Raw genomic sequence first — 14,355 nt, 5'->3', positions numbered from 1 at the left:
CATGACACCACTTGTCTCCCACCATCCAACCCAACTCCACAGCCTTCTGTGGGATCAGCATTTCATCTTCAAAATCATGACTCCTATAAAATGCTTGACAGTCTGTTTTATTGTTGCTATTAACATAAACACAGTCACCTATTAAAGTAGAATCGTGATTGAAGCACTATCAAGTTCATCAATTCTTCCTTTCCCCACCTTCCCAATTTTTTTCCTGGAGTTCATTTCCGTCTCGCAAACCTGATCAAATCTATCTCAAGTGACCTATTTATTGGATCGCAACAGTTATATGAGCCACACAGTAAAGCACCCATTCTGCCTCCATACTCAAGTCCATGCCTGCGATCCACTGTCTTTTCATGGGGAGTTGTTGTTTACCCCAATACATGGCAATATCTCTTTTCGCTAACATGAAGCCTAGATTACAGAACAGTAGCTGTGCATGTGTAAGATCCACCTTGCACGGTATTCCCAGAATGAGGTATTGGGACTGTCTGTAATGGTAACCCCATAGACTACCTCTAGCCCCCCCTTAATGCCTTCCCAGTATTTGGCCACTCCAGGGCAGTCCCATAGAGAATCCAGGAAGGTGCCCCTGTCCACCCTGCATTGTAAGCACTAAGGGTCTGCTTCCCTGCCCATCCTATGTAGTCTACTTCCATTATAGTAGATTCTATGTAGGATTTTAATTGAACTTATACCAATTTAGATTGAATAGCCACTTCTCAGGGGTGCGTCAAGGCCGCCTCCCAGTCCACATCTTCATTAGGCCCCAGGTCTCTCTCCCAGGCCCCTTGAAGGCTCCCCAGGGTTTCTGGTTTATTATTCAGTGTGGTGCGATAGATCGGAGTTGACACCCCTATGCCTAGTTCTTCACTGAGGACCTGATTCTCCAAGGGGCTAGTGCCCGGGAATGAAGCCCAATCCAAGTATTCCACCAGCAGGGCCTGTCGCAGTTGCACATACTTAGTGTTGTGTGGGATCCAGTTTGTATTCACTTTGTAGGGCTTCAAATGATTTCAGCCTCACTTCAGCTAGGGGGGGGAGGACGGTGTCCCATAAGAGAGTTTGTATCATTTTGCCTATTCTGTCAAAATAGGACTTGAAGATGCAAATAGAGGGATTCTGCATGACGTAAATCAATTTAGGGAGTGTGACCATCTTAAAGATGGCAGCCCTTTCCAGCATTGAGAGTTGCAATCCTCTCCAACGATCCGTGTCCATCCACTTTTAGCTTTCTGTCCAGAATGTTAATTTTATCCTGCATTATTTCAATGCCTAGGTAGCCAAACCCATCCCTCCACACCTGCAAAGTACAATAGTTTGCTCAACAGCTCACAAGGGCCTACAGCATATACTCTAGATTTCTCACAGTTTATCCGGTACCCTGAGTACCTTTCAAAGGCTTGGAACATGGCCAGGACTTTAGGGATAGAGATCTGTTGGTCCAAAAGGTACAACAAGATGTCATCTGTGTAAAGTCAATTGTTTCCCCCTGGCCAATTACCTCAGGAAACCCTGTCAGGCCTGCCCTCACCCAGCAGGCCAAGGGCCTTATACACAGTGCGAAAAGAAGGGGAGAAAGCAGGCACCCCGGTCTAGTCCCATGGCCTATGGGAAAGGGGTCGGTCAGAAACTCATTGTCTCTGGCTGCAGCTGTGGGCGTTTTATAGAGTAGCGGGACCCATTTACAGAAATTGGGGCCAAATCCAAAAGAAACTCTTTATTAGTGTCTAGTGACAAAATTGCTAGTGGCTCTACGTTTGCCCCATCACGTCTATCCAGCTATACAGCCTCCGCAAGTTCTACAGAGTCACCCTCCCCGGCATGAAACCCGATTGATCTGTATGCTCTAGGTGAGAAATGATGTCTATCAGACAATTGGCTAGTATTTTGGCAAGCACATTCACCTCTATATTGAGGGGCGAGATGGACCGATAGACAATACACAGATGCTTGGGTTTGCTAGGCTTGGGTATTATAACTATGATGGCGTGGCAGAGATGCACTGGCAGCATCCACTCCGCAAAGGCCCCTTAAAGCATAGTGCGCCTATGAGGACTAGTGATCACAAAAGTCGTTTATATAGTTCCAGCGGGAAGCCACAGGGTCCTGGTGATTTTCCCATTAAACATACTTGCCAAGGCATCTGTGAGCTCCTCGTCAAGGGTGGCCCTGATGGCCGCCAGCAACATCAGTAGACGCAGTGCAGCTAGGAAATCAGTTATGCCCCACTCATCTACTGATTGTCGTCCCTCACACAACTTGCAAAAGTAACAGACAAATTCTTCTGTTATGCCTCTGTCAGTTTGAATCATCCTTCCCTCATGTGACCTATTTTTCCCTACCCATCACAACACTTGCTCCCTCTGAGCTAAGTCTTGTCTCCTACTTCACAGACCCATTTTTGCTGCACAATATATTGTTTCTTCGTTGCCTCAGTGGTCGCCATCCTGTATTCCTCTTTCCTTAATTCTAGGAGCCTCCATTCTTCCTCTGTTGTACTTGTTGGGTAACTTGTCTCCCTGTCTGCAATCTTTTTCTCCAGTTCTTCTACTTGCGCAGCCCTTTTCCCCTGCACTATTAGATTTTGAACTTTATCTCGAAGGACTGTTTTATATGCCTCCCAGAGTGTCACTGGGGAGGCGACCGTACAGACAAAATACAGGTTGGATGCCATCCTCAACTCCTTTGACTAATGTCATATCCTGCAACTCCCAGGCGCTAAGTTTCCAGCTCCTGCTAGCTCACCCATCTTGTCTCCTCGCGTCCCAATGTCAGCCTGAGGAGCGAGTGGTTGTATATTTCCTGGGCTAGATATTCTTCTTCAACAGCTACTGCTTCAGTGGCTGGTACAAACACATAATCTATTTGGGGGAAGGATTAATTTGCTCCAGAGAGGTAGAAGTAGGAATACTGCCAGTCTTGGGGGTGTTTCAGTCTCCACAGGTCCGGGTGGAGTGACATAATTTATTAGCCTGGTGTGGTGCAAATTGGGGGCCGCTGACCTATCCCTCCCCCCTATCCAGGATGTCATTAAGGTCTCCCCTATGATCTGCCTTGTAGCTGTAGATAACAGAAGTACAGGGCCTATCACTACTGTGGCTATAATCTGAAGGGGGCATGGACCTTCAGGATCAATATGGACTGATGACCTCAGGTGCCCTGGATCCCAACATAGCATCCTGCCGGAACCTCCCATTTCTGGGTCAACTTAAAAGGGGGATTTTTTCTAATTAAAATCACCACCCCTCTGAAAGACCTGACCAAGCCCGCATGAGTGATCAAAACATATGGACCCCGCTGGACACACTAACAGTGCATGCCCAGGAGATGAGTCTCCTGGAGCAGCACCAAGTCTGGTGCCTGTCTGTGGGTAAACTAGGCCACCTCCCCTCATTTAATTTTATTAACAAGACCATTAACGTTCCAGGAAAGGGTTCATTATGGGGCTTGGCCTATATCAAGTTTCGCCCATTGGCCCGTCTGCAACATGGGAACCGATTGTGTCGCGATTTATGCGTATCCTTTTAATCTAGTGTGCTAGCGTCAGTGTTACTATAACATGGAGCAAATTTCCCCAACCGGTCCCTCCTCCCCACATTTCATGCTTGTGAGTTCTGAACCAACCACATTCTCAACTTCTAAAAGGTCTGTCGCCCAAGCTATCGATGAATAAATGCCCAAGTGGACAAACTAGCAAGATCAAGATTTGGTGCTATATAAACTCTGCTACGAATCTTTCCCCATTTGGGATTTCCACACAAGGGCCAAGCTACCATCTCCTTTGTTCTGTCCAAACTCGATTACGCCAATAGCCTCTACCACGGATCACCTTTAACTATGAAAAGACTACAACAGATTCAGAACTCGGCTGCCAGACTACTCTTGCATATCAATCCGCCAGACATCTCCCCTGCCTTGAAAGCCCTGCATTGGTTACCGGTTGCCAGAAGATCTGCGTTCAGGCTGCTTTGTATCACCCACAAAGTGATACATGGAATGTGACTGCTCTTCATCAGGAATACAATCACCAAACGCATTCATCATAGGAACCTCCGTTCAAGAGTGAAACCTCGCCTCAAAATCCCAAGATACAAGAAAAAAACCATGGGTGCCACATCCTTCTCTATTCAAGCAGCCAAAATATGGAACTCTTTACCCCCCAACATAAGAGCCACAGACAACCACCTTATCTTCAGAAAACTACTCAAGAATTGGCTCTTCCCCACATAAGCACCATACGCAAACAGAAATATGCTGCAGATCCCTCCTGTATATAAGCATTTCTATGTACTTTGTATAAACATGCCAAATAATTGTTTAAAAAAATAAATACATTTTTAGGTACAACAATTCAAAACCAGAGTTTATCGAATGCATCTTTAATCTACTTATACCTATTTCCTTTATGCATCTTTAATCCACTTATACCTATTTCCTTTATGCATCTCTATATCCCATGTACTTGGATCTATATATTTATTACTTTCCTAAAGAAAAACATATTCAATGCACTACCCTATTTCTCACCCTATACATCCATTGATATCTTTAATCTACATATACATACTTCCTTTATGCCACTATAAACGTTACATGTACATATGGATCTATATATTTATTACTTCTAATTCAGCATATCCAATGCACTACCCTATTTCTCAACCTATACCTCTCTCAATATATCTTCCACCTCAACTCTGACTCATCTCAAACCTCTTTCTACTACTCTTTCCAATGCACTACCCTATTTCCCACCACCCTATACCTCTATCAATATATCCTCTACTTCCACTCTCATTCATCTCAAACACCATACCACTACTGTGATCCCCAAAATAGCCCTTTCTAGACTCTGCCCTACTCTACCCCTCCTTGCACTACCTGACACCTCTTCCCTCTGACTCTTCCCCTCCACATCCCTTTTCGCTCATCCTAAGCCTCCCACTACTGCTATATGCTCCAAAAACAAAAATAGAAATCCTACTCTCTTCTATCCCTCCACTATCCTTTTCAATCAAAATAACAGACTGACATGTCCACTTCTCAAATTTCATATTTCACTATACTAATTCACCACTAAGCCTTTATGGGTTCCAGAGTAGTGTGCTACTCGCCAAAAAAAACTCACATTGGGGTTAGCAAGCACTATATAAATGCAGACCTTTTTCCCTCTTCTATCCCTCCGCTATCCTTCTCAATCCAAATAAGTGACTAATATCCACCACTCAAATTACTTCACTATACTAATTACACCACTAATCCTTTGAGTTCCAGAGTAGCGTGTAGGGTGCTACTTGCCGAAAAAGCGCTTCAACACCCCATCAGGGGTAATAAGCGCTATATAAATGCAAACCTTTTTCCCCTTGTACATCCCTCCGCTACCCTTCTCAATCCAAACAACTGATTATTATCCACCACTCCAAATTACTTTCATATTTCACTATACTAATCCACCACTAATCCTTATGGGTTCTGGAGTAGCGTGCTACTCGCCAGGAAAGTGCTTTACCACCCCATTAGGGGTAACAAGCCTATATAAATGCACACCTTTTTTCCCCTCTTCTATCCCTCCGCTACCCTTCCCAATCCAAATAACTGACTAATATCCACCACTCAAATTACTTTCATATTTCACTATACTAATTCACCACTAATCCTTTATGGGTTCCGGAGTAGCGTGCTACCCGCCGAAAAAGCGCTTTGACGCCTCGTCAGGGGTAGTTAGTGCTATATAAATGCAATTACAATACAATACAATATATGTTTTTAATAAAATTGTTTGGTGCATGTGTGGCTGTAGATACACCTCCGCATTATGCTGCCATCTAGTGTTTGGGTTGGATGTTTGCAAGTTGTTTTTCTTTGAATAAGTCTTTGAAGTCACAAGATGTGCTGTGCCTACTTTTCTTGTACATTGTGTATGGCCCCCGAATCTATGTTGTCTTTTTTTCTGCGATCCGGTTCAGACGGGCACTGAGTTGGCTCCAAGACTGTTGTTTTCCAAACATGTTTTCCGTCCGGCAAGTTCAGTTTCTTTCTCATCCCATCGCGCACCAAGCTTCAGAATCATACCAGCACACACATTGGCAGCACTGAGGATTACTGTCGCGGGTAGTGAGGCGTCCAGGGCCTGGCCCTCCTCGGGGTTAAGCACAGTTTCCATTCTTCTGTCACCTGAGAATGCTACACCGACTCACCATCCCAGAATTGCTCTTGCTGCCATTCCAAATAGCCTGCTGCAGACCAGCACGAGGTGTGTAATCTCTACCTATCCACTGATCACAACAGTGCCTCACTTTCCAATCAAAAAAAGAAACCTTGGTACCACCGAGAATGCCGCTTGTCACACAACATGATGCAGCAGCAGGTATTCTCAAGAAAGATCCCCTCACTGCCCAAGAACAAGTGAAGGCTGGACTGTCTGGAGACTCAGCAGGGAAACAGTCACCCAGCCCAGAAACCGTGTTATCCAGCGAATCTGGTGACCAGTGCATGGAAAACGCAGACTCCGTGCAGAGAACAGTCCCTCACTTGAAGACCACACCCAGGTTGGTGAGTATGCTTTCGGCCTAAAACGCCCATACCTCCAAAGGGTGGCTCCATAAGAAAACCCATGTCAAGGTAGAGCACCGCTCCTGGCGGAGTCTGGCACTGAGCTCTGAGCACAAGAGTCGGGACATGGGCATCTATTGGCACCCGCCGACACCACCACGCCTCCAGCCAATGGCATTTACCCACATTGCTTTCGAGCACCAGCCACTCACTGAGTGCCGAGCACCAGCACCCCACACCAAGATTGCACCTACACCTCCTTCGGCGCCTGTCCACAAGCAGACATTGACCCCCAAAGCCTCCCTCGGCTCCGAAACCCTTCTCGGATCCGAATGCATGGGAGAACCCAGCCCACCATTGATTAAGATACCGTTCCCCCAATCTTGGAGGCTCTTCAGCAAGAGTTGGATGCTAAAAGAAAAAGGCGCGTCTTAAAGCACCCAATCACGAGCAAGATCGCCACAAATCCACCTCTATTGGCTGCACAGCATCCTTTTGGAGCCTGTTCCTCCGAAGAGGAGACTCTCCTTCCAAGGCGTACCTCCCCAATACCAACACTCAAAAGGCATAGGAACACAGGTAGTAGCCCTGTCCCCTTACCACACAATCTGACTGTACCTCCGTCCCCCAGCACTGCTCCCAACCACCCCATCTCCATTGCTTCTGCCAGAGCCATATGAGGGGTCACCCGTCTCAGAATCACAATCCGGCAACTCCTACGGCACCTTTGACCAATGCGGCTAAACCAGGGGTCTCTCCCAAGACCTCTGGGATGATTACAATGTTGGTTCTTTCGGATGATCTGGACTTGGATCATTATCCAGTGAGGGCCTCAACCCTGATGCAGTACAGCATACCATAAGGTCTTCCAGAAGGCATAAGGTAGAGTTTGACATCACTCAAGGGATTTCCTGCTGGAGATGCTTTTTAAATTGGAGTGCACCGTGCAGTTTCTCCCCATGCTAAAGATACTGTCAAAGTTAGGTGGTCGCACCAGAGTAGAAAAGAAGTTTAGGCTGTCTCCAACCAACCCTGCTTATATTAGGGTCAGATTTTCCTTAATTCCCCAGTGATGCACACTGCTTGCAAGCATGCCTACGCCCAGGCCACTGCTGCTGCTTATTCTCAAGTTAAGGTCAGCAAGGAAATTGATGTGGTGGGCAAGAAGGTGACTGTACAAGCGGCAACCCATTGGCACACAGCCAATTCAGTGGCACTCCTGTCACAGTAAGACAAGGGTGCAGTGGAAGGAGATGAACCTCCATAAGCAGTGTAGGACGCTGGGAGAGGAGATAGTGTCTAAGAACAGTCTCCTCCAATGCCAGCATCCATTGTGCATAGGATGGCACAGACTCAGCCTCCAGGGGCATTAAGACTAGCATCTTACTTAGGAGTCGCGTTTAGCTTCATATCTCCGGGTTCCAACCTGAGGTGCGATAGCATCCCCTCAAACTCCCGTTCAATGAGGAGCACCGTTTCGGGTCTCAGGTTGATGAGATGCTTGAAAAGAGCAAAAAAGATATTGAGACTTCAAAATCCGTGAGGGCACTTCAGTTCACTTCCTACTGCGGCTCCTTTTGGTGGCCTCAGCCCAGAGGCACAGGCCAACACCACCTTGTCCGATCAGTCCCACTTCTTTCAAAGGCAGCAGCAAGCGTACCACTATCAGACCGGCAGGGGATTAATAGGGGCTTCTACAGGGACAACAGGCAGGGTAGGGGCAAGGGTGGCTCCAGCAAGGAAGCTACCACCTCCAAGCAGTAACTTGCCTGGCCTCTGCCCTGATCACACATCACCTGTCTGTACCAGGTTGTGCAAATTCCCCCCCCTTGCTGTGCGGAAATCATATTAGACAAATGGGTCCTAGCTCTTGTCTCAGACTACATATCACCCCACCCATCATACCACCACAAACTCAGTCAGGAACACCACTTCCTGCAGGGTGTACTCTCACTCTTACCTAATTGTCAAAATGGATGGCTCACTATAACCCATCTCATACCCCAATACATCCTATCTGGACATTTCCGCATAACAACCCTGCAGGATGTTATCTCACTCCTTCAAAGGGAGACTTTATGATGGCCCTCGCTCTCAAGGATGCCTATTTCCACATCCCAATCCATCCCGTACATCTGAGATACCGTCTCTTCGTGGTAAGTGGAAAACTCTACCAGTTCAGAGCACTCCCCTTCGGGGTCAACACAGCTCCGATGGTATATTTTTTAGAGCTTAGGGGAGGTGATCGCACACCTGCGAAGGGAGGGCATTCACATCCTCCCCTACCTTGATGACTGGCTGATAAAGAGCAGTAGCAATCTGCAGTGCCCGGGACACACTCAAACTGTGGTGATCTTTGCTCTGCAGCTTGCGTTTCAGTATAAAAGCTGCCAAGTCCCACTTGCAACCTCTGCAAAAACAGTCCTTTCTAGGGTCAATTTTACATGCAGTTGTAGGCAAACCCTACCCTGTCCAACAAAGGGACTTTGCCTGTCAGCACCTGCTTTATCTTTTTCAGCCCAGTTGTCAACTGCCAGTTTGTATGGTCATGCGCTTTATAGAGATGATGGCCTCCTGCATTGCCATCGTCCCTCATACCAGCTGCTAATGCACACCCCGCCAACAGTGTCTCGGGGGATTAATGTACTCAAGCGGACTGTCACTGGGAAAATCTAGTGTTGCTACAGGTAAAGGCGCTGTACTCCTTACAACGATGGAACACCAGCAACCTAGTACAAGGCAGGCCTTTTGCAGACCCTCTTCCAGAGAAGACCATTACAACAGACTCCTCTGTTTCTGAAAGAGGCACGCATCTCAACAAGATCAAAGTTCAGGGGATGTGGGGATGAGGCCCTCCCACTACCAGGGTCACAACGTCAATAACCTAGAACTGCTTGCGATCCACCTTTCACTCAAGGCTTTCTAGTCGGGGGGGCAAGGTAATCCTTATCAGAATGGGCAACATGACCGTCCTGGATGGCATTCAGAAGCAGGGCGACGCACTCCCCCCTCTGCTTTCCCACTTAATGCAGAGGATCTGGTACTGGACTATGTGCCATGACATTAGTCTCATGGCATCTTCTGGCGTAGGCAACAACTTTGTCGACTTGCTCAACAGGACGCATCAGCAAGTCCATGAATGGTAACTCCACCCCCAGGTTCTTCGCAAATACGTCTAGTGTTGGGGCACACCTCACATAGGCCTGATCGCTCCTACAGAAAACACAAAAATGCCTAAACTTGGCCGCCAGGTACCCGCATCTATAGTCCAAAGGCTGGAGTATGGATCATCTGGTTGAGTATATTTCCCTTATCGTTTCCACCTCTCCAGCTCCTTCCCTTCATGGTGAGAAAACTTAGGCAAACCTCACCAACCGTCATCCTAGTACTGCCACCATAGGCCAGCCAGCCTTGGTACTCCACCCTCCTTGAGATGTCACTCAGCCCCCACAAGAGACTTTCTCTCAGGCTTTACCTTTTCACACAGAGACCAGGTCAGGCATTTGGACTCAGGCCTGCTCAACCTTGCAATGTGGTACTCAAGATCCTAGTAATCTGGTATCTCAATCTTTCACAAGATTGTATGGCTATATTGAAAGGTGGATCATTGGCCCACACCTTGAGCCTGTTGCACCGCAAAAGAGGAGATGTTCATTACTGCTTCTCCAAACTATCATCCAGGATATGGTTGCTTACCTCCTACACTTACAAAAGGCAAGCCTTGCCTACACTTCTGTTCATCTGCGTTTTGGCACGGCCAAGGCCTTCATGCAGAACAGTGATCATAAGTCCTTAAAAGGGTCATACCTCCTAGAATACTTCTGGCGTGGAAACTCGCCAAACTCACGGGTCCACCATTTGAGCCAGTGCATTCCTGCCCTGTTCCTCTCTTGGAAGGTGGCTTTCCTCATAGCAATTTTCTCTCTTAGAGGCAGGAGTGAGCTGCAAGCGCTCCTCCTACAGGAGTCATTCATCCAAGTACACAGAGATATGGTAGTCCTTAGGACCAATACAAAATTCCTCCCTACGTAGTATTACCTTTCCACTTCAACCAAACCATGGCTTTCTTTAAATAAACTGACTCCATTGCGGAAAGCGTTTTGTATCTGAAGCAGGTTTTCATGTACTACCATGTGCTCTCATGTAGGACCAAGCCAGTCAGTAATTTGGATCACCTCTGTCTCCTTTACAAAGCCCCAGAGAGGTCACTCCATCTCCAAGGCAGGCATAGTCAGGTGGATATACAGATTCGTTCAGACATGTTTTCACAGGGCAAAAGGCGCTCTACCTGCTCACCTAGGGCTTAATCCACCCTTAAAAAGGGCACCACTCTGGCATTTCTGGGAAAAGTCCCACTGGTGGATAGCTGCAAAACTGCCACCTGGTCAACACCGCAAACTTGTACTTGCCATTATTGTGAGAACCTTCTTGTCTATCAACAGGCCCATATAGGCCAGTTTGATAAAGACCTTATCTCACACATCTGCATCATCGACATGCTCGTCACCGCTTTCTGGAGGATACTGCTATACAGTGTATTCTAAGCATGTGTATCTCCAGCCACGCATACAAGCAGAAAATAATTTTTATCCTGTAAGCAAATGTTCATAGTGGGCAGCAAGGGCACCACCAGCCATTTGTTTTCAACATTGGGAGGGCTGCAGGAGTATAGCTTTTGATATTTTGGTGTCCTGACAGTCAGCAGGTCTACCTTAATTAAAATGTCACCCTTTATATTGTTACATCACATGTTCAGCCGTGCCTGCCCACTGGGGGTATGGCACAGCCATGAGGGAGGGGTTTGGGCGTAGGTCTCTAGCCGTGTGCAGCGGAGGATTGGGCCCCCAATGCCACGTTGTGCACAGTGATGGACATCTTACTAGATATTTTTAAAAAACAAAAAACATAAGACATCCACAGAAAAAACGAAAAGTTAGTGAGGTTATATTTAGGATTTGTAAGAATATCTTACTTAATGTTAATTGCATTTGTAAAGCGCTGCTGCTACCCGAAGGTGTCCTGGCGCTACAGTGAGGACCTACCGGAGATTAAGAAATTGTGTGTATTGCGAGTTAGTTTGTGAAGAATTACAAAAGAAACCTTAGAAATTGGTTAAAAAAAACAAAAGTTAAAGGGACGTTATAGTAAGGTCAAAATGTCAGTTTAAACATACAGTTTTAAACTAACAAAGACCCTGAAATTCACCAGTTATAGTTATCTCAAGTAACTATAACACATGCCCTAAAGTACTTATAACTTGCACCCTCACAGTGCACTGCTACTTAACTCCCATACCACATAACTCATGATCTGTTCTATGACATCATTGATAACATGACTGCAAATCTGAAATTACGTCATTGATGACAATAGTGTGCGTAGCAGGGGCACAAGTTATAGTTGCTTTAGGGCACGAGTTACCTAACTATAGTGTCCCCCTTTTTTCTCAGTGAATACACACACCCCACCCCTGTGTAAAGTTTCATGGTTTCAGGTTCCTTACCTTAAAGGCTTGACTCACCCAGTATGGAAACAGTGAATACCTAAATCCTTAATCCGAACCCTTTGCAGCAAAGCTATTCATCTGTTTTTGCCAGTCATACCTCTTCATAACATGTGGTATTTAATAAAAAAGAAAATCTGTGATGCTTTGGACACTGTTTGGTCTTCTGCAATTTAAATGCTTGCTCTTATCTTTTCAAGGTTTAATGCACGTGCACAACAAGCTTGTGGACCCTTTGTACAGCATGAAGGAGAACTCGAATGAGATCAGCCAAACAGCAAAAAAGCCCTACAGTGACTGACAATCTTCTGCTGGAGATTGACAGTGTTGTCACCTACTTTTCAAAACCCATCCAAGGCCAAGAAGAACTTGGGGGCTGAAATTTGCTTCTTCAGAAAAGTCTTAGTTTACTCAGTAATTACAAGTCACGGAAGTGGAATTAGGGTTTTAACGTGTGTCTGATCTTAATTTGAAATTCTAGATTCCAGCTGCACTATAGATCTGGTGGTGATTTTGTACCCTTTTTCCCGATTATGAACTCCACAGGAATGGGCTGAATGAAGCTGTCCAGAGTGCTGTGCTCACTTTTTCGGACAATGCTGTCAAGCTATTTAGCAAAGCAAACCTCAAGTAGGCTTCTATACGAAACCTGTTGGATTCAACACACAAAAGATCCAGTTTAGTCACACTTATTCTTGATGAATTGGCCAGTTTCATAAATGTGTAGTCTAGTATTACCTGTAGTTTAGAAAATCAACTGGTACTAGAAATCTTTGAATGCCATGCATTATTTTAGTTTTGTGTGGTTGAATTAAATATTCACTTAATATTATCCTGAAGATCAATATCCTATATTCTTGTGACTGTGCAGGGTTTGGTCATAAGATTAAATAATTAGCAGCTCATGTTTTATGTACAATATAACTGAAAGCACTTTCTGAATCTGCATGGAAACATATGAAAATGTGAAATGATTAAAAGTGGGATACCTGCAACTAGCCTTTCTGGATTCAGCAGCAAGGCTTTATTACAAGAGACGGATCTTGGATCAAAATAAGGGAACAAGAGTAAGTGTAAGATTGTGATGATGTTTTAAGACTGATGCTCAGTAACCAGGCAATGGAATGTAAAGTTTTGAAACATTTTATATTGGTTAATGATTCTTGGATGATTCTTGCATCTTCAGTGCGGCCTTACTATGTTGGCATTTTTTTTAATGAAACATTTGATAATCAATAGGATGTAACATACATTAAAACAATTTTGTATTGGAAAACTTACTGTTCATCTGTTTATGCATTTGTAGTGGAACTGTGATCCCATTTACCTGTAAGCTTTTAGAAGTCCATTATCATTTCAATACTTTGGTGCTCTTGTCCTCTCCACCCTGCCCCTCTTGTCTGCTCCAAGGTGGTTCTATCTTCAGCCAAACACTAACTTTCTTGAATTAAATTAGTAGTTTTCAGTACTTGGCCTTGTGCTCCTCTATATAATTTGCTTGCTGTTTTTTATTTTATTTTGCTTCGCTTTTTTTCTGCCTTGATGATTTCTATGAAATTGATATTTCCAGTTTCAGTGCATCACTTACTGAAGTTCCGTTGACCTTCTTTATCCTTTCCTTCTATGTGATGTGATATTCTGTCTTTCATCCTTCTTGGCAATTGTAATGTGTAAACCATTATGACATGAACATAGAAGCACATACCGGACCTGCCTGCTCCCTGGGCCCTGCCTCAGAGCACTCAGGCAAACCATGCATTGGCATTATATGCATGACCCTGTACTGACTCAGATGGGGAGGGGCGGGATTGTTTCTTACTGTGAGGGAATTGAGCACAAAGTTAAACTGTTGGTGATTTGAGAACAATATTACAAACATGCTGTTCGAATGCAGTTGTGCCAAGTGCTTTGTAACACTTCATTAAAATCTGTTTACAAAAAAAAAATGAACACAGAAGCACATGGATATTGTTGCATATGTTTTGTAATGGAAATATTTTCTATAAAGTAGCAATGCATTAAAACCATATTTGTGATTATTTTGCATATTTTTCTTCTTAAAACACTTTGTTTTATTTTTATTCTAAGTGCCTAAATGTTGTCTGCATCTTAAGTGAAATTGTGATGCTAATGGGATGGAATGAACACTTATTGGCTGACTGGAATTGTGGAGCTCAAGGTGAAGCTTTTTGAAAACCGACTTTTGGCCATGTTCTTTATACAGAATGAAGATTTCACACATTGTGCAACTCCATTCCTTTCATTACAATAAATGTCCTGATAATCCTGACGTT

General features: G+C 45.0%; 1 protein-coding gene across 1 annotated transcript in view; it reads left to right on the top strand.

Moving 5' to 3' along the window:
- Positions 1-14,100, top strand: part of GNPDA1 (glucosamine-6-phosphate deaminase 1) — a 34,511-nt gene extending 20,411 nt beyond the window's left edge. Inside the window, exon 7 of the mRNA XM_085618142.1 lies at positions 12,262-14,100. Coding sequence (XP_085474268.1) covers positions 12,262-12,362 — 101 coding nt within the window. The 3' untranslated portion in view covers positions 12,363-14,100. The remainder of the gene's footprint in view (positions 1-12,261) is intronic.
- Positions 14,101-14,355: the final 255 nt, after the last annotated feature.

This window comes from Triturus cristatus, chromosome 7, assembly GCF_964204655.1.
Source record: "Triturus cristatus chromosome 7, aTriCri1.1, whole genome shotgun sequence".
Lineage (NCBI taxonomy): Eukaryota > Metazoa > Chordata > Amphibia > Caudata > Salamandridae > Triturus > Triturus cristatus.
This window is presented reverse-complemented; position numbering and strand designations above follow the sequence as displayed.